This window comes from Emydura macquarii, unplaced genomic scaffold (genome assembly GCF_026122565.2).
Source record: "Emydura macquarii macquarii isolate MOO-44397 ecotype Brisbane River unplaced genomic scaffold, CSIRO-AGI_Emac_v2 contig_1119, whole genome shotgun sequence".
In the NCBI taxonomy this organism is placed as follows: Eukaryota; Metazoa; Chordata; order Testudines; family Chelidae; genus Emydura; species Emydura macquarii.
In genome coordinates, this window is record NW_027131256.1 from 20,904,994 (window position 1) to 20,929,986 (window position 24,993).

Below are 24,993 nucleotides of genomic sequence, written 5' to 3' on the forward strand. Positions count from 1 at the left end.
GTCTGCCCTGAGGTAGGCACTATCAGTCATGAGCCACTCACGACAGTGTGACAGGCATGCCTACCTGTGCTACATTTACACCTCCAACTGCAGCATAGACTTACCCTAAGTGTCCCCCTGACATCCAAGGGAGTGGCTGTGAGCTCTTCAGACTGGGACTGAGGTACAGCTTGAGAGAGACACACTACACAACACGAAGAAAGTGCTTCTGTCAGCAGCTAGGGTAGAATAATTGCCTGGTGTGGTCTGTGCCAGGTTTGGCTTGGGGAGTGATGGTGCTGCTGGTATTTGCATACGATTCCAGTCCCACAGCTTGAATCATGCCAGCCTGAGGTTTGACCCAGGCGATGGTTGTGCAGCTGGTATTCTTACCTGCACTTACTAGGCCACCCCATCTTTACCCCAATCCGTAGGCTCAAGGCATAACCCGGTTAAGGCACCCCCACCCTTTCCCAATCCGTAGGGCTCCAGGGAAAAGGTATCTACCCTTACCCAATTCACACTCTAGGGCTCTCGGTTACCCATTCCCAGTCTGTAGGGCTCTGGGCATAACCTGGTTAATTTAAGTACCCACCCTTTCCCAATTCATAGGGCTCCGGGCGTAATTTTCTGTGAGCTTGCGGGGTCTTTTACCAGTGAAGGTGCCTTACACTGTAATATCCTTATTCTCTATTTATTAACAATTACCAAAACAGAATACACATGTGTTAGGGCGCGCAAGACATTGTCACGCGAAATCAGTATAGATTGACAAAGGCAGAGCCCTGAAAGCAATGCTAAGCTTTGAAGCTTTAACAATCAACAAGAGCAAGAGTTAGGCCTCTCGGGGGCATGGCCCGAGCACTTCCCTCTGACAAGCCTCCAAAAAGAGGAAGTGCCACGGGGCCTGGAAAATCCCGAGATGAAGTGTAAGTCTGCTGATGCCTGGTCAGCAGAATAGATACTATTTTAGTTATAAATCAAGTAATATCAGCACTGTGATTAAGCTTTTCTGCAGTAAACAACTAACATCACCTTTTTCCAGAAAGCCCCTGAATAGCCACCAATAAACTAACCAATAGATTAACGGAACTTAAAATAAGGCCCAATCCCCATGGGGATTGAGACAAATGTCACTAATTAGAATAATAGCAAAGAGGGTATAAGAAGCCTAGGGGCCCCCTCCTCAGAGAGACTCTCTTCGGGGATCCGCAGAAGTGCTAGCGGATGCCGCTCTCAGGACGGTTCCCGGGTCGCCACTCGCTTACCAGAACGAAACATGGGCCTCCTCGTTCTTGCAATGGTAAGCGCCCCTCTGCTTGCTTAGGCAGGTCTACCCTTTCTCATCCAATGGACCCCCAGTGGTATATTGTGATAGGTATCTTCTGGGTGGGCCTCTGCTTTACTTTATGGTACACCTCTTTGCTTGCTAAGTGTTGCTGTTACTGCTGCTGCCCGACCAATGATAATAATAACAATAATCACGATGGCGAGTGTGGGCACCTTCCCTTAGTATAAGATGCCTACCCGCACCTGCAAATTATTACTTCTTATTCTTGTAATTGATTGTGCCTTTATTTTCCTTCTTGTAGTAAGACTTGCTCTGGCACTACTGTTGCAATATTTCAGGGGACTCCCAGCCACGTCCCTGTTTCGTTACCTCATTCAATAAATAAGCTAAATTGAACTCCATTTTGTTTGTCTGCTCTATTCCCGCCACCGAAATACCATACCGAACCTTACAACATGCTAAGCATACAATGTTCTCCACTCCCTGGAGAGACAAACTTCTCCTGGTGGCCAATCAAGATTAGATCATCTGGGGACTCCAGCTTCTGCACAATGTGGTTGGTAGGGTGTTGAGGTCTGGAAGCTCTGCTCTTGGTCTGTGTCCTGCAGTTAGGTTCCAAAGAACTTCCTTTTAGACCTCAGTTTATATAGCTAAAACTGATGTGTCCCCAGCTTATAGCAGAAATTCCTGTTATTAGTCCCTAAATGCATGACCTTGCACTTTCCACTATTAAATTTCATCCTATTTCTATTAGTCCAGTTTACAAAGTCATCCAGATCTTCCTGTATGATATCCCAATCCTCCTCTGTATTGGCAAGTTCTGCCAACTTTGTGTCATCCGCATACTTTATAAGCACACTCCCACTTTTTGTGCCAAGGTCAGTAATAAAAAGTTTAAATAAGATTGGTCCCAAGACCGGTCCCTAAGGAACTCCATTAGTAACCTCTCTCCAGCTTGACAGTGACATGACAATAAGCTAAAGGACTCTAATAGTGACAGGAAATATTTATAATTGAAATTACTGAGAAATGTTTTGATTGGTTAACGTTAATGGTGTTCAGTTGCCATCCCTTCTTAAACACTGTTTGTTTGCAGGGAGAAGGGGGGCAGGTGAACTGGAATGACTGAGCTTCACCGTCATGTAAGCCACCCACATTGTCACCTAGGATCCTATTGGGTCTTTGTCCAATGAGAGACTGTTGGGTCATCTTCTCCCTGATTCTACTCTGACCAGGCCAAGTCAGAAAGAGGAACCCAGATGACATCACCACCTTCATGGCTTCATCTAAATCCCGAACACCACCTGGAATCTGAGACTTTGGTTCCTGCTGTCATACTTCTTCCTATGGGTGTCCTTTTCCTTTCCCCCTCTCCACTTTTCTTTCCTCTCTCTCTCTTTCGCCTCTGTCTAATACCATGGCCTGTCTTAACCTGCCAAGGCAACTCAGCTGTGAGCCTGTGATCATAAAGGTAGCCAAAAGCAAAGCTTTAAACAGCCTGATATTGATACAAGTTTGTCAGGTCCTGAGTAGCTGATGAGACTGGGTGCTGTGTCCATTTTTCTTCAGTGGCCATGTTGTAAGGAAAAGTCAACACCCGAGACAGATGCTGCATTTTCTATATTTTCTGTTCTTTTCTCTCCCCTTTTGTGTGTGTGTTAGTCTGGTTTTGTCCTGAAGGAAGCGGCATTGGATTCCAGCAACAACAGCAGCTACAGCCCTTCTCAACTAACTTTTCCTCTTTTTCCCAACAGGACAGTTATGGCCATCGTTAACACCATCTAAAAGACTATCAGACAGGGAGTTTCCCTTATAAAACAAGGTACAGCTAAAGGGAAAGGGAATAAGGGATTTTGTTAAAATGAAAGCCTCAGGTAAGGCCAGGTCTACAATATGAAATTACTTTGGTATAAATATGTCGCTCAGGGCTGTGAAAAAACCTGCACCCCCAAGCGATAAAGATATACCGACCTAAGTGCCAGTGTAGACAGCGCTATGTTGGCGGGAGAGCTTCTCCCTCCAACATCGCTACCGCCTTTCGGGGTGGAGGATTAACTACACCAACAGGAGAGCTCTTTCCCATCGGCATAGAGTGTCTTCACTAAAGTGCTGCAGCAGTGCAAATGCATCAGTGCAGCTGCCCCGCTGCAGCGTTATAAGCGTAGACCTGCCCTCATACTTTACATTTTAAATGCTTTAACTGGTTTTCCCTTATTTTTCTGTGCCTTTAACAAAGGGTTAGAAAGATTTGTTTTGGTGCTTGTTGTTGTTACAAAGGGAGTAAGCCAAGAATAACTTGACACTAAACCCCAGACTACACTTAACTGTTTAATGCTGTAACAGTGAATAAGAGCTTTCTTAACATTTTATCCCTTGTTGGCCCCAGACATCCCCTTTTCCAGATAGCAGCCCCTCACACAAGACCAAATCCTGGGGGAGAATGAGGCACTGTTTTCATTCTCCATAGGGTTGGTTGTGTCTTTCACAGCAGACTCATTCCTAAATGCTCAAAAGGGTTTTGAAACACCTGTGTGTTTGAGCAGTACTGCTAATTATGGGTGAACCTCGCTAAGCCTGGAGTTAAGTTTCAGTTCAAAAGCCCCTCAAAGTTCAAATGTTTACGTGAGCTAATCTGAAGCTTTTCAAGTGAAGTGTTTATCCTATCTACATAACACACCTCCTCTCAGCAGACCTCAGCTACTTCTTAAACCTGCAGGCTACTCCCTGAAGACCCTGGAGGGTGATAGCTGGCTGCTGGGCCTTTTCTTTGTCTCTCACCCAACAAGATCTCTCAAGGCAGTGGCAATGGGAGAATAGTAAGACTTATCCACATCCTTTCCTCTGGGACATGGATGTAGAGGTCAAGGACCTTAACTGAACATCAAAGAGAGATGTGGCTCAGGTTCTGTTCTGAAATTGGACAAAATTGGGGAAAATTCTGATATCTGAGGCTTGCACTTTCCTGGTAACTGCACAGTCATAATTGCCCGCAAGTTGTTCCTAAACCCTGGTTAAAACAATGGACAGACAAACAGTTCCACTCTACTTGTGTGTGTGTGACAGAAATGAGAAATGTTACAGGGAGCAAGAGTAGGAGGAGACAAGAGGTGCAAGGGCTCTGCTAGCACACCGAACGGCTGATGATCATAAGAGAACTTCATCTCTCTGGCCAGGAGCTTTCTTCACGCAGGAACGGTTTGGAAATATAGTATTGAAAATGAACTTGAGGAGGATTTTTCTAGTCAAGTGCCTGGTGGTTTTATTCTTCTGTGTAAAAGGTGAGTTTGCACCAGCTTTTTTGCTCTTTCAGGCTGGCTTTGCTTAAAATTGCACTTGAAGCATTTAAAACTACGGTAGATTGTTAACACCCATTGCTTGTACCCAGACAAGGATGATGGACATTTTAACAGGGCACTGAATTAGGTCCATCTATGACACAATTATAATTGACTTGGGGATCCACTTGCAATACAGCTATAATTTTCAATTATAACCTATAACTGCACTATCCAGGGGTTTCACCCAGTTATGAGAATTTGGGGAGGTCTTGTCCACACTGCACATTTTAAACCTGTTTCCTGACTCAGTTATAGTTGAGGAGCAAGTTATTACTAGTATGTTTTAGATCATTCCTTTAATAGTGCTTATAACACAGAAATGTGTAAGCAAAATTAAACGTGACTGATCCCATCTCTGCCAGACATCTTCTACTTAAAGCTAAATGGGGAGCTTGGATGGATGATCTGATTTAAAAATGGAAAGTTGCTTGGATCTTTCTTAAATATCATGGGCCAGATTCTTCCCTGGTTTAATTCTACTAAAATTAGAGATGTTTCCCTTGTCTCTAGGAGAATTATTGCTATTGCCACAGCAACTGCAGTGTAAATAAATGTAAACATTTAAAGAGATCAGATATTTGGGGATCTGGCAATGGGACCTTTAGGGTAAAATCCTGGCCCCACAGAGTGCAACTGGAGATTTGCCATTGACTTCTGTTGAGCCAGGATTTCACCCTAAAACTCCAAGCACTCCATCTGGCAAAGTTGTGAGCACTCTGTCCCCAGTCCATGCTTCACTTTAAGCATGTGAGTAGTTCTACTGACTTCAAAAGGACTATTCACGTGCTGAGATTGAAGCATATACTCAAATGCTTTGCTGTTGGGGGCAGGGTGCTCAGCACTTTGTAGGATCGACCCCTTATTGTTGAGCACATGGTCTTGCTTTTCCCATTGGTAAAATGGAGATAACAATATCTACCTTTCTTTGCAAAGTGCTTTAAGATCTTTTGACTATTATTATTTTATTTAGCTTTCAGTCTGGGGGAACCCACGACCTGAGCTTGCTATTTTATTTATAATAATACTTTGTAAACAGTTTTAGCTTCAGGTTAACAATCCTTTATCTGACGAGTTTTAACATAGGTAGGTGTCAGCATGGTGTTTTCCTTACTGCTCTCAGAGAAGCTGTTGTTGCATTTTTTTGGTAATCCTATTCAAGAGTGGCTTTTCTGTGCATCACGTAGATGCGTTGCTCTTTTTTAGTAACTAACATTTTATTAAAGGTAAACGGAATTGTTGACAGGCAAGTTATTTTCACACATGAATATAGGTGATAAATGATCATACAGTAGGGTGGAGTTGCTCTAGCTTGTAAATTACACTAGGTTCATACGTAGCAGTATTTAAAGTTATAGCATTTATTTTTTTAAACTTTGATCTAAACATTAGAACAGATAGTAACGGATCCAGTACACAAGAACCATTCATGGATTTATTCCTGTCATTCAACAGTAGATCATTTATGATGTCTGTTTAATGTTTTCTATGTACAAGGACTAAATAAATAAGGAATATATTCTTGATATGGACTTAAAACAGACTCTTGATTCCCGTGAATGGCTCTATTTGTTTCAAATGCTTGAAACCTTAAAAGTGAATATTTCTTTTCTCAGATGGGTAAAGTTACTATAAGTGCTACTCTTTTTAGCTCACTGCATGTGAACCATGCCACCCTCTTTGTAATTGCAATTTAGCAGTTTGTAGCTGGCACTATCAAAAATATTGTTTTATACAGATGACTTAGTAGTACTGTATGTTTGAGATGCTCAGACTTCTGTTTCAATGATTCGGGAGACCAAACAAACTTGTAAAGACCTATCAGAATTGCCTGTCAATTGGAATGCTACTGAGCTTTCCTTCCTCAGGATTTTGGTCAACTTTCCCTCCTCTACATATGCAAAATATAAATGATAGAATGTGCAGTATGACTAATAAATAGTAATAATTACATTTTTTTTCTTTATTGTCAAAAATGCTGCAGGTTTTACAAAAGTGCTCCTGTTAACATTTATTGGGAGAATGACTATTATTAAAATAGGTACACTTCCAGGAGTGATTGATTTCAGAATATTCCATTACAAATGCTGAATACTTTTTAAGAAACATGATAGCACAATAATAGCTTCCCTTTGGGTTTGTGGCTACATTGCACAAAACGCTTTGTCTTCTTACAAGCTCTAATGGGCTGTCTCTCTCAGATTTCTCTAGTAATTATTTTGCTGCACAAGCATGAGATTCTAATTTTTTTTATTTGACTCCAATGGTACTATTACACAAGGCAGCAATTAGTTTTCAGTTTTCCTTTCTGTGATGTATTTTATCATATCCTAGATATAAGGAAAGCTTTATAATAAAAGGATTATAGATATTAATAAAAGATTTATAAACTCAGTTGCTCTCTATAGGGGAAAATAACTTAAAATTTGTAAAAATGAATTCAACGTAGCTCACTCTGCCTACCAGTATAGCTTTATCCCAGAGATTGGAGGGGAATTAATTTAGAAAATGGAAAATTGAATAATCCTTGGTTATGAATGAAAGTTTTGCTGCTAATTAATTTATTTAATTTGAAACTTATAAGCATGTATTTAACCTTTCTCTGATAGTTTCAGTATTATTTAGCAGCTTGCTTTATGTAGTATGGACTAAGGAGTTACACAGATGTCTGTGTTTTTCATTTGAAGTCACCTTCAGGCAAAGTCTATGCTCTAAAAACACAATCTGCTATTTCTATTCAGTATGCAGAACTGTGATTCAGTTTGAGATAAATGGGCATGAGCTCTTGTGACAGAATATACCATGAGAAGATACATGCGCCTTTATAAGTAACAGTGTGAACAATGCTAACCGGCATTTACCTTTCTTAATAATACCAATGTTTAGCCCCTTAAGTGACACCTAACAGCTAGTGCTGAACAGCCATTTCCTGTAGCACCCTTGTGAGCTGGGTATTACACGTTTTGCACAAAAGGAACTGAAGTCAAAGGTGACCTGAGGAGAGAGAAAAACCTGCCTTTGTGCCCGTGTTTATCAGGTGATAGTACCCATGAAATGGGTGTGTATCCCATAATCAGAGCCGTGTAGGATCCAGGATCCCTGGGTTTTAGTCCCACCACTGTCACTCTCTGTTACCTCAGGCAAGTCACTAAAGCAAAGATTTTCAAAAGTGACTAATGATTTTTCAGTGTCTGACTCAGGACACATTAAAGGAGTCTGTTTTTCAGAAAACGCTGAGCACCTGGTCTTTAGCCTGTCTTAAGTTTAAATTGAGGCACCCCAAATCACTAGTTACTTGAAAACTTTGGCCACGGGTTTGAATCGTCAGAAGTGTTTTGAGTAATTTTGGTTCCCTCAGTTGTGGGTGCCCATCTTGAGGCACATACAATACAGCCTGGTTGGCAGAGGAAATGCGCGCTCACAATTCTTATTGACTTGGTGCTAGAGGTGCTCAGTGCCTTTGAAAATTAGGCCCCAGGGATCTTAAAATGACCACCTCCAAAACCAAGACACCCGTAGTTAGAGGGCACTTCTGAAAATGTAGCCCTTAATTTCTGGTTCTCAGAATTAAAATGGGGTGTTGGGAGGCTTAACTAACTCATGTTTGGGAGTTGCTTTGAGGCTTGAGATGAAAGCAGCTATATAAATTCACACATTAGTAATGAAGAGTAGTTTGGGGAATAGGGGGAAAGTGGGGAGTTTAACTTCGTGACCAAGTTATTTAATCATGTAGTGTCTCCTGTTAACTCTCATCCATAAACACTTTGACCATACACTAATTGGGCTGTATTGTTCTTCTCCTATTTGAAGGTTCTGCAAATGAAGTTCGTAAAGTTTACGGGGTTCTGAATGCTTCTGTTTTCTTGAACATTCCTGACTTCGACAAGAAAATGCCATTTGAAACAAAATGGTTCAAAAATGCATCAGTCCTCATGAAAATAAAAAATCACGTACAGACACATTACAGAAAGGGGGACGAGGAAAGGTTTAAGCTATCCGACAATGGGACCCTGCAAATAAAACACCTGGTCAAAGAGGACAGTGGCGTTTACACAGTGCAAGTGCACGATAACAAGGGAGTTCAGCAAGTGGAGAAGAAGTTAATTTTGAGCATCCATGGTGAGTCCCCTTCCACTTCTCTCCAACCACAGCTAGATGAGCCTCTTGTTACCATTCTCTCCTTTTGCTGAATGGGTCTCCATCCTGTTTCTTTTTGGTCTCTAACTTTGCTGCATGGGCTCCCTTTCACTGAAGGGTTAGCTCTTCTGCGTCTATTCCCTTTTTCTGCTCCTGGGTAAGTTCTGCTGAGAGGGTTCCTCTTTTCCCTCTCTTGCCAGGAGAGTATCCCTGTTTCCTTCTTTCCCCCTGTTCCTGCTGCTGAGTTCCTCTGCTCTCCCATTTCCCCTCTGCTGTCTGATTTCTTCTCTCTCACATCAGCCACAAACATTGCCAGGCAAACAGACCTGCACCGGGACCTATGAACAATGGAAGAGTTTAGCTCAGGTCACACTGAGCTGTTGTTTTACCACACAAAATAACCAGAAACCATGGTGTGTTATATATATTTGGGAGGAACGGGAGGTTGGGATCTAACTTGGGGAAAAAAATGCTGGTAGGATTCTTCCAAGATCCTCCCACAAATTAATAACCACTTGAGACACCAAAATGAGATGACACTCACAATGGATTGTGGAGATGTTTGAAATGTTTGCATACTCTGCTGGATTCCTGGGGTTTGGCTCTCCTAAGCAGGCTTCAAATATACCCATGGACTTTGCTGGGCTCCTCAAACTTGTGTTCTCCTCCATAAAACACACATTCTGGAGCCCAAAAAGACAGCTCAGGAGAGTGCTGGTACACATACCGTTGCTCAATTCAAGCCTTGATTTCATTCCTAGGGTGACCTGATGTCCCGATTTTATAGGGACAGTCCTGATATATTTGGGGCTTTGTCTTATATAGGTGCCTGTCCCGATTTTTCACACTTGCTATCTCGTCAGCCTGCTACAGACAGTGAAACTTTTCTTAAGCAGCCATTCAAGGCACTGATCGCTCTAGGTTGTTTAACCAGTGGGATGTGAAGCAGAACTGTGATCTGTACATTTGGAATACTGTAGGCAGTCTCCTAAAACAGGAGGTTGCTGAAAAAGCCTGGCATCTTGCACACATTTCTGTAACATGGAGATTTTCCTTCTACTGTGTTCTCATGCCTTGCTTTTGATCCTACCATTAAAGCAGGATGTAAACATGCAAGCTATGTTTACTGCTGCATCTGAAGCTTGATCATTAGTAAATGATTCCGTGACTGGCTCCCTATTTAGTTTTAATTTAACAGGTCTCCTGCTTACTGTTCACCTGTTCCATCCCTTATAAGTAGGGCTGGTGGAAAATTTTTTGTACTTAGAAATCCTGACAAAATTTTGAATTAAAAAAAACAACAGGGAAAATATTGGAATATTTTTTCTTGTTTATTGACCAATTATTACAGCTGATTAGAATTTTTTGAATTTCAAGATTTTGATTAAATTTTAAAATGTTTAAAGAAAAGAAATTAGAGCAGAATTTTAAAAAATTGTTTGACGTTCAAGTCCTTATTTTCTACTAGCTCAACTTCTATGCTTTTTCTATGCAATCTTTTTCTTCAATCTTTATTGTTTTAAAGGCTTTTCTTTTTGGGGTTAATTACAATCTACATGGAGGTGACCAGTGTCAACTCAGACACCATCGACAGCATGAGTGACCTCCTACTAGATGTTCTTGTGTAGTAATACTTGTTAGGATATAACTGCAAAAAGAGGCCACAATTCTGCAAGGGCTTAAGCACATGCACAACTTTACTCCTAGGAATAGTCCCAAAGTGTTCAGGGGCTAAAGTCAAAAGCTAATTAAGGCAATCTGGCACCCTAGGTATGTGGACCCCTGTGGCCACTTTCCCAGCTTGTGACCTCACCACACAGGGACAACTGGGGCACCACACAAGAGTCATCTGCTGGGCTGGTGGGGAGGCCCACCTTCTGAAACACAGGACTCCATGTGTGGGCACCTGCTGCCACTACCCTAGCAAAGCCATGAAGGAGCGATCATTCTCAAATCACCACTCTCAGAGCTATTGTTACAGGCTCTGCAGACTCAGGGAGGCATCAGTGTATCTGTTATACTTGGGTTACGTTTTCAAGGTATACTGGTTAAGGCATTGGACTGGGATTCATAAAATCGGGGTAGAATTTCAAGCTCTGCCACAGGCTTCCAGTGTGACCTTGAGCAAGTGACTTAATCTATCCTGGTGTCTCAGTTTATCATCTGTGAAATGGGGATATACCTCTTAGGAGTGTTGGGAGGATAAAATCCATTAGTGATTGTGAGGTGCAGTGATTAGGGTCAGATGGATAGCATAATTATTTTTTAAAATAAAAACTTAGTTTCTGGCATCATCATGTGAATCTAGGAATCAGGACCCTAGGCACCTGTCCATCGGCTCTAGAATGTTTCAAAGCTGGATGTCCTTCTGAAATTATATATGCTGTAGATAGTTCAAACAGAAGTTCTGGGCTTGATGCAGAAACTACTGGGTGAAATTCTATGGCCTGTGCTATACAGGAGGTCAGCCCTAGATGATCGCTAGGAATCCTTCCGGCCTTGGAATCTATGAATAGTGTTTATGCCTTAGTCCAGCCCTGAGTAAAATCATGCAATTGCTTAAGTGTTAGCAGGATCAGGGCACACTTTGCACCTACATATACACTGTGTACAATCGATTGATAACAGGGTTTGCTTGGCACTTAGTGCTATAGTTGAAGTGCAGTGCTCTGAAAAATGACTATAAAATGGATTGTGGGAATCCACGCTTTTTGAACTGACTGATTGAATTTGCTCAGTGTAAAAGTAAAAAAGTTGTTTCTCCCGGTCTCTTTTCCCCCCACCTCCCAACTGATGTCCTTACAATTTCAACCTGGACTCAGAGTCAGGGTGGGCTATTGCTGGCCCATGCTGCATCTCCAGTAATAGAGATTCTGCAATGGGAGCTCCACTACCAATTCACAGCGCACAATAGGAAACAGAAACCAGCTTATTCATTGCTTCGTTGCCTCTGGGGTGCTAAGAGGATTTCTAGTCTAGCCTGTGTTCTTATACTGCACTCCTGGCTGTAGTATCTGAACACATTCCAGCAGCGCAGTAAGTGATGTGGCTAAGGTCCGGGCTATGCACTAATACCACCATAGCTATGTCAGGTAGGGATGTAATTTGTATTTGTTTTACTGACATAGCTATGCTAACATAAGCCCAAGTGTAGATGTCCTTCACCAGCATCCAAGTGCTTTTGCCGATGTAGCTTATTGGGGGACTGGTGTAAAGTGTACTGGCAGAAGCACTTTTGTGTTGTTGGCAGCTGTACTGCATAGCTCACGTAGACAAGATCATATATCTGTCCTGGGTTTGTTCTTTCAGTTCTCTAATGATGTACTCATTAGAAACACACATGATAAGACAGAAGTAAAAGGGAGTAAAACTTCCTTTTGTCACTGAAGTCAAGTGGTCTGACTCTGACTACACAGGAGCAGTTCCGTGGAGTTCTGGAAGAAGGTGCCACTTTTCTGATCATAACCACACTTTAACTCTTTTCACCTTTCCTCAGAGTCCTTCCCTCCAGGCATCCTAATAACATTTACTGCTCTTTTTATGAACCCTTTCCAATCTTTCTGGTGCCCACACTGAGTGGACAGTGGCAGATGCAGTCATGCCAGAGCTGTGTACAAGGATTCTATTGCCTCTTTGCTCTATGATGGAAAGCCTTCATGTAAGCTCCCCATCCCCTCCTCCCCCCATCTCAACTCATCCCTGCATAGCATAGCTCTTCTCCCAGAGCAACTGCAATTTGTGTTTGCTTACCTTGGACTAATGGCCCCTGTAGGGAGGGGAGGAAATACTGTGGTCTCCCTGCCTCCCAACCAACCACCTTAATGTCTGAGAGCCTGCATAGTATCGGAGAGATTTGTGGCTGGAGACAGTGCAGCAGGGGATGTTTTGCTCTTCTTGGCTCTTCCCCCTGTCCTGAGATCAGTTTTCCACACACAGACCCAGGTGGGAGGTGTTACATCTTAGAGCTCTGCCTATATTACCTTGCTCAGGGTCCTCTCCCTGGTTGTTGCTAATGAGGTACCCCAGGTACAGGTACCCCAGGTACAGGTACCCCAGCTAGTGCCAACTCTGCTCTGGAAACAGAGAGGGAGGTGGTCAGTGGATGGAGCCTGCAAGTTGGCTCCAAGCTTTGTATGGATGGAACACAGTTCCTGTGTCCCTGGATCCATGAGAAGGAGTGTGCAGTCTCCCAAATCAGCAGGATCCCTTAACTCTGCCTACCAGATGGGATGATACAGTGAAAATTTTGCAAGGGGAAATTAGGAGTTTGCTCCATGCTTAGGCACTGCCTGAGGCCATTCTCCCTGAATTAAAACAGTGATACTCAGACCTCAGTGGTTCAGGAGACACATTAGTGATCAATATTACCCAAGAGAGCCAAAGTAGTGTGAATTCATTGTTTCATTTACTAGAGTACTATTCGTATTGTATAATAGTACAACAATAAACAGTCAAACAGTATGACAGGAAATATTTAGTGTGTGTGTATATATATATATTATTCTCACAGCGAAAAAGTTAACTTAGTGCAAGTTGATAACTTAATTGGTTAATAACATAGTCAAAGCATTCTGACTGGTTAATAATTAAATCACACAGTGTTTTAATATCATGTGCTATAAAGAGCTGCAGGAGACACATTAAAGAGCCACTTGCAGCTTGTGTGAGCCCAGTCTGAGTGTCGCTGAGCTAGAGAGATCTAGCCCACTGTGTTTCAAAATTGAATAGGATGAAGGGACAGGGATTCTCTCTCTCTCTAAACAAACAACGAGATGTTATCTCAAGAAGAAACACTCTACAGATCTGCAGGGAGGGAACAGAGAGGAGACTGGCAATGAGTCATAAATGTGTTAAGCTTGTTATGAAAAAACAAGTGTGCAGACCAGTGTTGTGCAGGCCCTTATTGTTGCCACATCACATCCCTCCTTGGGTCTAATTTGCTGTTCACTCTCATGCCTTTTATTTTTTTTGGCATTGCTACTTTCTCTCTCATTGAATATCTGTGTTTCAGATTAATTTGCCCCAGAACTTTTCACATGATCATTTTGTTATGCTCTGCCCATGCCTCTAAAATCCCTGCAGATTCCTTTGTATCATTTTGTGGATCTTGCCTGTTCTGCTTTAATAATGAATTTTTTAAAAAGAGACATCTTCACAGCCTGATTGCCTCTTCTATTCTCTTTCAGAAATTGTCTCTAAACCAGAAATCAAATGGATATGTTCAAACAAAATCCTAACTGTGACATGTGAGGTGAAGCAGAAGAATCAACCTACTTTACAGTTGTTTCGAAATAACCAATCTCTCCACGTAAATGAGGCAAAATATGTAAATGACAAATGGAAGATTGAATACAAGAACAAAATCCTTACTGGAAAGTTCCAATGTGAAGTTAAAAATGATGTTAGCACAAAAACTGAGACTCAGGAAATCAAATGTTCAGGTACAATGTCTACAAAAGGTATCCTAATCACAGCCCACAAAGATTTACAAACTTACAGATATCTCCAGGGTGCTGATTCTAAAACCAGTGTCAGCCCAATAATAACTACGAGGGAGCTGACATGCAGTAGGTTTTATATAGCGTCCAGCAGTGCTACACAGAAGGAGGCAAAAACCAAAACTCTTTTTTTTCCAATTATTATTCTTTATTATTTCTACAGCACCCACCGTATCCTTTGCCTTGCACAGACTATTATAACTGCAAAGGTCATTGTAGTTAGGTAGAATAAAATTACCCAAGTAGAAAAATAGGTCAGGACATCAGCTAACACCTTACATTTCCAAAGAATGGATCTGATTCTCCTCTCTCTTAATCCAGTTTTACGCTGTACACTATGTGACTGCATTGACTTCAGTGGAGTTGCTTTTGATTTACATCAGTGTGAGGCTATGCCTACACTACAGGTGCTACAGTGGCACAGTTATGCAGCTGTAGTGCCATGGTGTAGATGTTTCCTATAGTGATAGAAAGATTTTCTATCACTGTAGTTAGTCCACCTCCGTGAGAGGCAGTAGCGAGATTGACAAAAGAATGCCTTCATTGACCTAGCCCCGTCTACACTGGGGGTCAGGTCAACGTAACTATAGTGCTCAAGGCACAAAATTTTTCATGGCCCCGAGCAACATATTTAGATCGATCTCATTTTTAAAAGGTTAAGTTGACCCAGCTACGTTGCTCAGGGGATCTAGACAGCACTACCTACCCACGCTGATGGGACTCCTTCTGTTGGTGCCAGTAGTGCTACTGAGCTAATGAGCAATCAGGTAGGTTAGACCTCAGGTGTAGACTTTCTTAAAGGGAAAAGATTTTACAAAACCCACTATTTCATAGGAATATTTTCATGAAACTTTAGGAGAAAAAAAGTCATCAGCAACAATTTTTTTGTTTGAACTGAAACAGTGTCCTGCAGTGTTGAAGAGGCAAGCCCAGCAACATTAGGCTAGTGTGCAGGCAGTGAAACTCCCTAGAAACACAGCTGAAACTGACCAGTCTTTTCTTTAATTGTCCAACTTGGGTAAAATGCAAGAAGTCAATAAATTAAAAATGAATCAGGTCTCCAAAACCCTTTCATTTTTAATCATGTCAAGTGTCAATAGAAAAGTAGGTAATGAAATTTTGTTTTTAACACTGTTATTTTTAGTCTCTTCAAAATAATATCTGAACATCTTTGATGGCTTCCCATCTACAGTAAAGTCCTGTGGCCTGTGTTATACAGGAAGTCAGACTAGAATGATCACAATGTTCCTTACTGGCTTTATAGTCTATCAATCTCCATCTAGCCAATTAACTCAGATGTCCCCTTTGCCCTGTTAATCTGGGCGTCTGGCACCTTCGGACACCAGCCAGTTTAACTGTACCATATGTAAAATTGACAATCGGGTGATAGAAACCTACATGCTAATTACATTGGGAGCAATCCTGCAGGCTTTTCCCCTGTAGTTTTGCCTGAGTCACAGCTGCAGGACTGGGCTTGTACAGCTGTTACAAAAGAATCATGTTCTAAATTACAGATCCCAAATGTTAAATCATCACTATTTAATATTTGTTGACCAGTGACTCTGCACTCTATGCTGTAAGGTATACAGTGGAAGACATGGAACAGATTCTCAACAGAAGTAACTCCTTTGGCTTCAGTGCAAACAGCGAGTTTGGCCCATTGTCCATGCCCCACAGAGTTCATAATCTAGAAGGCATTATTCTATCCTCCACCAAAGCACACAGGTGTTATACAACAAAATAAAAACAAATCTAATTACAATGAAGTAAAATGTCACCATCTGAAAGCCTAGGCCCACTAAAAACAAATCAAGGAGTTAAATTTAAAAAGGCAAAGGAATAAACTGACGTGGGGGATGAACATGGGGCAGCGGGAATGAGAGCAAGGATGCTGACGGGGCCCAGGCTCCTCCACACTCCTGGAGATCATGGTGCTGAATGTGGACGGGGAGCTGTGTGTGATGCAGCACGAGCTGTGGTGTCGGTGCAAGACTCACCGTTCTGCCACATGTTCTCACAGCAGCAGCTGAGCGAGCTGCTCCAGGATAGCCAGGGCTGCTTCTTCCACCACTGCAATGGTTTCCTCTTCTGCTGCATCCTGGACTAGCCCCAGGAACTGCAGCTGATGCTGCCCCAGCACTTTCCGGAGTGCAGCCACCGGCAGTGGGAGGCCCAGTACTTCCAGCTGCCCGAGATGGCACGCCATCTGGCGCAGGGCTGGGAGCAGCTGCACGGCCCTGGCTTTCTCTACACTGACAAGTACCACCCCTGCTCAGTGGGGGAGGGGGAGGCGCTGCCTCATGCCCATCCCCCACCTCCAGCGACAAACATGAAGACCCCTCCTGCCCTAATGCAGGAGTAGGGAAGTTCTTTCTCCAGCCCCCTCCTCTCCCCACCCCCAGACTTGCTCCAGGGACAGGTCATTGCCTGTCCATCATAAGTTGAGATGCATCCAATTTTCCACTCATAGCTACTTCAGACAGTGTGGTGGCAGCCTGCAACAGCGAGTGAACGGTGTGTGCAGATATAAAAGTCAAGAAGCAGTTCTCATATGTAGCCAGGGAGAACCCTTTTACATGGACAAGCACACATGAGGTGGGTGATCCAAAGATGGAGTCACCACAAGGCAGTGTAGAGTTGACGTTTCTTACTGTCACATTCATTTGTGTATATACTTGGAGCTTATACCCTGAAGTTCATTCTTTCATCACTCAGGGCTGATCTTCCCCCGGTGTAAACTGACATAATAATGAATTCCTAGCCCTTATACAGCGCTTTGCATCCATAGATCTCAGAGCACTTTACAGAGGAGGTCAATGCTGTTCCATAGTTTTATTGACTTCAGTGGCACTATGATGAGTTGTACCAGCCCAGGATCTGGCTCGTGGTGTTCTTCATGGTGACCTGGCTGCTGAACTCTACCTGTCAGATATCAGGCGCTGGGTACTGTGGGGTACTCTGACACCCTGGAGAATAAGTAACTAGTCCGTGTTGGTTTTTTTTCCTGTACCATCAACAGCTAAAGAAAGCATTTGTCACAGAGGTCTTGAAGAAATATATAGCACAGCTGTCATATCAGGAAAAAGTACAAAAACCACATCACAGGTTTCTTCCTATGCAGGCTAGAAACATGGGTGGGGGGAAGGGTCAGCTGGCCCGGTCACATTACAATTCCTCAGGTGTCTGTTAACCCTTTTTCTCAACCCTGGGAGGCAGTGGGGCCTAGTTGACAGAGCACTGGACTAGGAATCTGGAGACTTCTGATCTGTTCCTGGCTATGCTATTGACCTGCTAGGGGACCTTGAGTAAGTCAAATCATCTGCCTATAACTCAGTTTTCTCATCTGTAAAATGGGAATAATGATAGTGACCTGCTGAGATCTATGAATGAAAAGCAATATGTAAGAGCTCAGTATTATTATTACCTGAATATCTTGTTTTAATTGGGCTGCTTACAGGTGCCATTTTGCAACCCAAATAATATTGATGATGAGAGTAAAAACTTCACACCATAGACACTAAGAAATTAAGCCTTGCAGCACGCCAACCTGAAATAAGTATTATTATACCCATTTTACAAGAGGGGAAGGGGAAGCCTGGGATAATTAAAGACAGATTTCATGCCCCAAAACTCAAAACATGCACAACATTTTGCATGTGCACACTTACTTTCGAGTACACAATCACCCCCATTTTGTGAGCAAAACTTTGGCTTTGCAAATTTAAATGCGGTTTTCCAATATCCATTTGTTATATGATTTGGTGCTCTATATGCCCACACATTTGGGAGAGGATTGTACACAAACATAAGTGTGTGTAAATGTGCAAAAGGTTTTGTGCAGTCCTTTAACCTCCCTTTTTGCAAATTTTATGCCCAGCATCCATCTTGAATATATGGGCAAAGAGGCTGGAGACAGTTAAGGTGACCAGATGTCCCAATTTTATAGGGACAGTCCTGATATTCTAGGCTTTGTCTTATATAGACGCTTATTACCCCCATGCCCTCTGTCCCAATTTTTCCCATTTGCTACCTTGTCACCCTAGGGCCAGTAAGGAGGAATCCTCTTCCCCAGGCAATAGACCAACAGTAGAAAGTCATAGTTTTCAGTGGGGAGGGGAAAAAAATTGCAGACCAGATTATGTAGGCGCTTCTCTACATTTGGGATTTGTGCATCAGTATAGGTGCAAAAATCGCTAATGCAGACAAGCTGTAAGTTGTAAAGGTTTGTCACTTGCACTGGTTTGGGGTTCAGTGGGTGTGCAAAGCAAACCTAAACGAGACACTGAAGGGGTAGAAGAGGGCCATGCCTGACACCCTCCCATTGGTTGCCTTTACTGCTACCCAATCTCTTTTGCGCATTGGGGCCAAGTCCTGAAGTCCTTATGCAGATACAACTGTAATCTACTTCAATGGGAGTTCTGCCTAAGGAAGGACTGAGTCAGGTTTTCATCCTCCGTATGTAAATGACACTGGTTTGTACACCAACTGAAGACAAAAATCAGTGCAAGTTACTGTACTTCACACTACTTTTTGGCCAACTTACCCCCAACGAGCAACTTTACACTTGTGTTGAATTTAGCCTTCAGTATCCTTTCTGAAAGGGCTTGCTCTCAAATGAATATAACAGTCAAATAGCCATTCCAGATGTAGAGGGGCGTTTCCAGACAGATGTGGAGCTGGAGGGGGATATGGAGATACAGGCAAGCATATTTGGCTAAAATAAAGATCAGCCCCATCAAACTTCCCCCTTAAACCAAACCAAACTTTTGTTTGAGGTTGTACAAAATCTGGTTAGTTTTGTGTCACGATTGTTAATTGTTGTGTAACTCTTGCTTTCAAGTTCCAGCCCAGGCTAGAAAAGCAAGCTCTGAAATACCACAAGACAAGCTGTTCTCACAGTATTTCTGCCTCAGTAGGAAGCTCTCCTGGAAATGTCTGTTTTTGTCAGACTCGGAGCCCCACTTTTGTACATTCAAGCATTCTGAAAGTCCTTAAAAGGTCCAGAAGGACTTTCAGGTCTTTGTGTGCCAATCTAGAACGAGACTTTTGAGGTTTGACCATCACTAGCAGCAAGATACAACCTATTGTTGTCTGGGTAAAATTCCTTGGCACTCCTGTGAATTCTGCTTCAAATGCTCATAAAACAAAGCACATCACACACATGTCTAATGTTTCATGAAAACTTGGTGGGAAGCAGAATTCTTTCTGTGATCATGAGCTAGTGGTTTAACCTTGCCTGTGCCTCAATTTTCCCCTCTGTAAAATGGGGATAATAATACTTAACATTATTTCAGAGGTGTGTTATGATTCTTAATTTATTGTTTGTGAAAATGCTTTGAGATGCTGGGACAAAAGATGCTACATAACTACAAGGTATTCATGTCATCATGATTATTCGTGTCATAAGCTTCACATGTGTACGTCCTCCAGAACACTGGGACCAAATTCCAGACTTTGCCTTGGAGTTGTTTTCTTTCCCTGTGATGTCTCCTTCTTCTCTCTGAGCTAGGACTGGACGTGGTTCTCATTCTGAGCATTGCAGGAGGTGCAGTTGTCTTTGTCATCTTTTTGGCTCTGTTGATTTACTGTATCAGGAAGAAGAGAGCAGAACCATATGAAGAACAGGGTAAGCACTTGAAACTTTCATGTTGCTGTCTGACCACTTAAAATCTCCTAGTTCTTTCCACAAACAGCTCATCTGTGGGGAAGAGAGAGAGCAAGAGAGAAAGAACTGAGTTTTGTCACACTGAAATTCTACATTTCAATTGCCAGTTTTAATCTTGGTTTCTGATGGGTTTTTTTTTAAACGAGACAGTGCTATTTTCAAGGACTCTTATTTACGAGTGAAGGGAGAACAGACCATCCAAAAGCTTGTCTCAGAGAAGCATCCATGATTACTTGAACATCCTTGATCTAGATAATAAGCTTGAGAATCTCACCAGCACACTTTATCATTAACTTATCTATAGGGCCCTACCCAGGGTCCATTTTGGTCAATTTCACAATCATAGGATATAAAAAATCATCAATTTCATGGTTCCAGATATTTAAATCTGAAATTTCCCTGTGTTGTGACTGTGGGGGTCCCAAGGGGTGGCAAGGCTACTGTAGAAGGCTACTGCAAGGTTACTTCTGAGCTGCTGCCTTCCAAGCTGGGCGGACAGAGGGCAGCTGCTGGCGAGGTCCCCAGCTTTGAAGGCATTTGCCGCCCCCAGCAGCACTGTAGAAGTAAGGGTGGCAATTCCATACCATGCCACCCTCACTTCTGCGCTGCTCCTGGCGGTGGCGGCACTGCCTTCGGAGCCAGCAGCTGGGGAGCTTCCTGCAGCCAGGGGAGGTTCCTGGACATGGGTCTGACCCAGCCCTAGGAGTGGCCTGTGCAGGGGAAGAGGAAGTCCTAGCCCTCCTCAGCCTGCCAGCACTAGTAGCTGCAGCCTGGCAAACATTAGGAGCTCATGACTGGGGCCCCCCCCCCCCAGCCTTACCCCTCCCTGGCTCCAGGCTCTATGCTCAGGAGTTAAAGGGGCCTTGGGCTGGCTGTGTGTGTGTGGGGGGGTGACCATGGCACCCCCCTGACCATGGGGCTCTGGGCAGTTGCTCATTCACCTATCCATAAGGCCGGCCCTGCCCCTCACCAAAAAGGACCCCCTACATACCATGCCACCCTCATCTCTGCGCTGCTGCTGGCCCGCCGCTGCCACTCTCCGGATGCCCAGCTCTGTGAAATCTGGTCTCCCTTACAATAGCCAGATTTCACAGGGGAGATCAGATTTCACAGTCCAGGATGCGTTTTTCACAGCTGTGAATTTGGTAGGGTCCTACTTATATATATGTAAAGGCACCAGAAATCCCTAATTGCATTTGAAAACATAGGCATGCCTCGATAGTGATACAGAGCACAAGAGCTACGTTTTGTTGTTTTATTTATCCTCTAAAAATCAGGCCCCATTAAGGGGCCCCAAATGTAGACATATGCAAAATCACTAGTCATCTTTGAGAATTTAGGCTATGAATTTTAGTTTTGACAGTCACAGAAAAAGAAGAAAAGGTATGTAATGAGAGAAATCTAATTAAAGAACATAAAGAACATAAAAATGTTACAAATAATAATTAACAATGAAATCATCACTAGAGGTCAATCATATCAGTAGGGTGTGCAGGGTTTAACTTGATCTTACATACTCATGAGATGTTTTCATGGTGTTTTTGGCTTGACCAGAAACAGGCAGGACCAAAAAATCTCCCCATAGCCTTTCCTTTGAATATTTCCAGCCCAACTTTGCACACCTGAGAGGTTTGAACAGTTCAGCAACTGAACCTTTGCATGCTCATCTGAACCAAACCCAAACCCCAGACCTGTCAGGCTTGTCTTCACTAGAAAACTAAGTCAATTTAGAACATGACTTTGAGGAGTCATTAACATAAGAACGGCCATACTGGGTCAGACCAATGGTCCATTTAACCCAGTATCCTGTCTTCCGACAGTGGCCAATGCCAGGAGCTTCGGAGGGAATGAACAGAGCAGGTGATCAGCAAGTGATCCATCCCCTGCTCTCCCCTCCCAACTTCTGGCAAACAGTTAGTTAATAAACATGGTAACTAAAACAATGTACCCTAGCAGTTAGTGTAGACAGGGACAGTTGTGTTTAATATCTTGTCAGCTGGTCATGGCAAACCTTACTGGAACCAAAGTTTTATCCATGATCCATTGAGACAATGTTAAGACTGACTTATCCCTGTCCTCACGGAGTGTTACGGTGTGTTTAGCTCTGTGTTAGTTATCATCAAGGTAACCAGCCTTTTGGGAATAGTTCGATGTGAGTTTAGGGTTACATCAGTATTTGAGCCAGTGGGTCACTCAGTCCTTACATCAAATCTTATACGGTTACTGGCCTTTCAGAAATGGCAATAAAGTGGCCAAAGATCATTAGTCTACTTCATCTATGTAAAGTAAATTTAGTGCTGGTGAAAGATACAAGACTGATTGCTCTTGTGTCTGGAGTCCTCTATTTACCTACAGAACAATTACAGCACGGACAGCGGCAGGGCAAAACTTCTTTTACGCTGTCCTCTACTCACCTGTCTCAACCCTGCCTTCAAGGGATCACCTCCAAAGATGAAAGAGGAGTACAGTCTCCTTGGCACATCTCCTACCTGCTGGTAAGCTGTTGCAGCTGTCCAGCAGAGCAGGCTCACTGAAGTGGGAGGGGATGGAACCAATTGAAACACGCTTTGAGCACCACCATCCCCACCGGCCCACAGACAGGCCAGAGAAGTATCTGGGAGTAGATGGAAAATCCAGGTTTTATTGTTTCATTGAAATAAACAGGGTCCCCAACACTCTACCACTTACATTCCAAACTACGCAAGCATTGACTGCTTGCCAGTGTCCAGGCTGCCTTCCCTAGGTGGCAGCCGCTCGCTGCAAATAAAAGTGCTACCTTCCCTTTTTACTCAGGCCTAGAGTCATTAACTAATTGCTTGGAGGTTTTGTAGTTGCAGATGAGGAGAGACTGATGCAAATTCAGCAAGCGGGCGATGAATTGAAACATCGGGCACTTCCTCAGCCTCCAGCTCATGGTCCCCAGAAGCAGCCACGCAAGCAGCAGAGACTCCCTCCACAGTCTCAATCTCCGCACCAGCCACGGCCTCCGCGGCCCAGGCCACGCACTCATCCGAAGTCTCCAAACCACACAAAAGAGAGATCCTAAGCATATGTCCTGGAGGAACAGAAGCTGTCCCACAACCTGCTCTGGTGGGACCCACCACAAAAAGAATCTTGCAAATCTTGCAATCCCCCTGACTGGCTGTTTTTGTTGTGGACGATCACTGTTTATATTGAATGGCTGATGAAAAGGCTCAACAATGGAGATGCAAGATGATCAAAGGTCATGACCTTGGCCATTCTATCCAAGTGACTGCATGTTAATGTGGGGCATTTAATCCTGAAATCTGCTTCCTTTTTGCTTCATTTGGTTTTACATCTCCTTGCCATCTTCTTGTCTAATTTTTTTTTTTTTTGGAAGGCCCTACGGCTTTATTGAGATGACATTCATATCATGTATCTCTTTTGCCCTACTGCCCTATCCCCACAAAAACACCCCTCTAATTGTTGCAGCCAGCCATTCGATCTTCTGAAGAGGAAAATAGTTGTGCAATGAGGATCTGACATATAGGAGTGCTGGCAAGAAATTGCAACTTTATTTCTTGGCTGCATTCACAAGGTCTGGTTCAGGGTTCCCAAGGCAAATATGCTTGCTAGTATCCATTGGTTTATGAGATTACTGTAACACAGTAATACATACTACTAACCAAAACCAAGTAGTCTAGTTAATGACTACTTTCTCTGAGCCTTGTTGGCTCTCTCATCCCATGGCCACTTCATGGTCTCAAAACAGGTCCAAGTGTGGTGGTCTGCTCGGCCACTAAGGTTGGTGTGCCTCCGGGAGCCAGTCATGTGTAGCAGAGGGGATGAGTTCACCCTCTTGCTTCCTCTACAATACTACTTGCTTCAGGAAAATCTGGAAATGCTGCGGCGGCGTCTTCCACTCCTCCGCCAGGTTCCCGTTTAGGAGGCCTCATTTGCTCCATTTCTGTGAACAAGTCAGTGTATGTCTGACACCACGTCGTTCTTCTGACACACAGACCCGCCCCAGTCACAGGACCTGTGTCAGAGTTCTGAAAGCAAATGTCCATGTGCTGATGCAGGTCAGGTGACCCGGCGATTCCGGTGGTAACTGCAAGGTATATAGCCGGGGTATTTACATACGACTATGGAGAGCTCTTGCTTTGATAAAGGAGGCCATGCTAGGCTGGCCTGCCATCAGCACCCTATGTCTCTGTGACACTGCGCGGTTGGAAAGCCATTCTTGCTTATTCCTCTCACCCTTGGTTAGTCTCAGGAAGATTAGCAGGTAGATCAGCTGGGTCAGCAGAGGCCCCACGCTTCTCTTTTATTCACTGTATTGTCGGGACGGTTAAAGCAGCCCCTCTGGTGTTAGTGATGGCACACTAAATGGAGAAGTGAGAGCTGGTCTGAACAATATGCTGGCTGGAGCTTGCTACTCACCCAGAGATCCAGCTGCCATTTTGCCACAGAAGGCAGATGAATGTATGGTGCAGCTTTCAGGCTCAGAGTATCCAGAGTATTTCTGTGGGGTTAAAAGGTGCGTCCTTATTTCTCTCCACAAATATGCCTATTTATGACCTGCCAGCTGTGGGGAAGAGACGTGTGGGGAAGGAGGGCCCTACATGTCCTGCCACAGGGCCAAGTGTTGTACTTTGCTTTTCCTCAGAAGCCGGTCAATATAGATGGAAATGTTACTCACTCTGAGCCCAGCTTTCTGCAGTGTGTGCTAATGTTTAGACTATTTTAAGGTTTGTTTTGTTTTTTAAATGGCTTGTACTTTATTTTGTACATGAGATATCAGCCTAGTGCATAAATAAAGATTAGAGGGTGGATGATGGGGCTTTAGCTTGTGCTGCTCCTGGAGTTTGGATGTTCGTTATCAATAGGCAATGAAAGAAGATGCATGATTCTCAGTGGCCACAGGATCCTCAGTGTGACCCTCAATGGCCATACTCAACTCTATGTCCCCTTGAGTATCCACTGCCAACAGGGAGGGTGTGGGGGTACCCTGTGTCCAACCCAGCTCCCCATCATGGACAGGAGGAGTGTCTGAACCCTGCCTGTGTCCTGAGAGGTCATGCTGTTCTTGTCCTGGAGCTCAAGAACTTTATCCATGCCCATTCC

The 24,993-nt window shown here is 43.5% G+C and overlaps 1 protein-coding gene across 4 annotated transcripts; it reads left to right on the plus strand.

Moving 5' to 3' along the window:
- The first annotated feature begins 1,189 nt into the window (after positions 1–1,189).
- On the plus strand, positions 1,190–24,842 carry LOC137151818 (T-cell surface antigen CD2-like). Of its 4 annotated transcripts, none has more exons than XM_067546302.1 (8): positions 1,190–1,282; positions 2,367–2,412; positions 3,025–3,092; positions 4,334–4,548; positions 8,416–8,724; positions 13,929–14,183; positions 19,750–19,866; positions 22,737–24,842. In XM_067546302.1, the coding sequence occupies exons 4-8, from the start codon at positions 4,488–4,490 to the stop codon at positions 22,949–22,951; spliced, it is 957 nt and encodes a 318-aa protein (XP_067402403.1). In that variant the 5' UTR covers positions 1,190–1,282; positions 2,367–2,412; positions 3,025–3,092; positions 4,334–4,487; the 3' UTR covers positions 22,952–24,842. The 4 variants fall into 4 exon arrangements, with proteins under 4 accessions (XP_067402403.1, XP_067402404.1, XP_067402402.1 ...); XM_067546303.1 differs by having other exon boundaries at positions 4,352–4,548; XM_067546301.1 differs by having other exon boundaries at positions 1,191–1,282; positions 2,367–3,092; positions 4,352–4,548.
- The last annotated feature ends 151 nt before the right edge of the window (positions 24,843–24,993 follow it).

Bases quoted from the DNA above. Each gene is read 5' to 3' on its own strand.
- LOC137151818 (XM_067546302.1), top strand. From the start codon at position 4,488: ATGAACTTGAGGAGGATTTTTCTAGTCAAGTGCCTGGTGGTTTTATTC. The intron at 14,184-19,749 runs GTACAATGTCTA...TCTCTGAGCTAG, and splicing joins TCAGGAAATCAAATGTTCAG to GACTGGACGTGGTTCTCATT. The intron at 19,867-22,736 runs GTAAGCACTTGA...GAGGTTTTGTAG, and splicing joins AGAACCATATGAAGAACAGG to TTGCAGATGAGGAGAGACTG.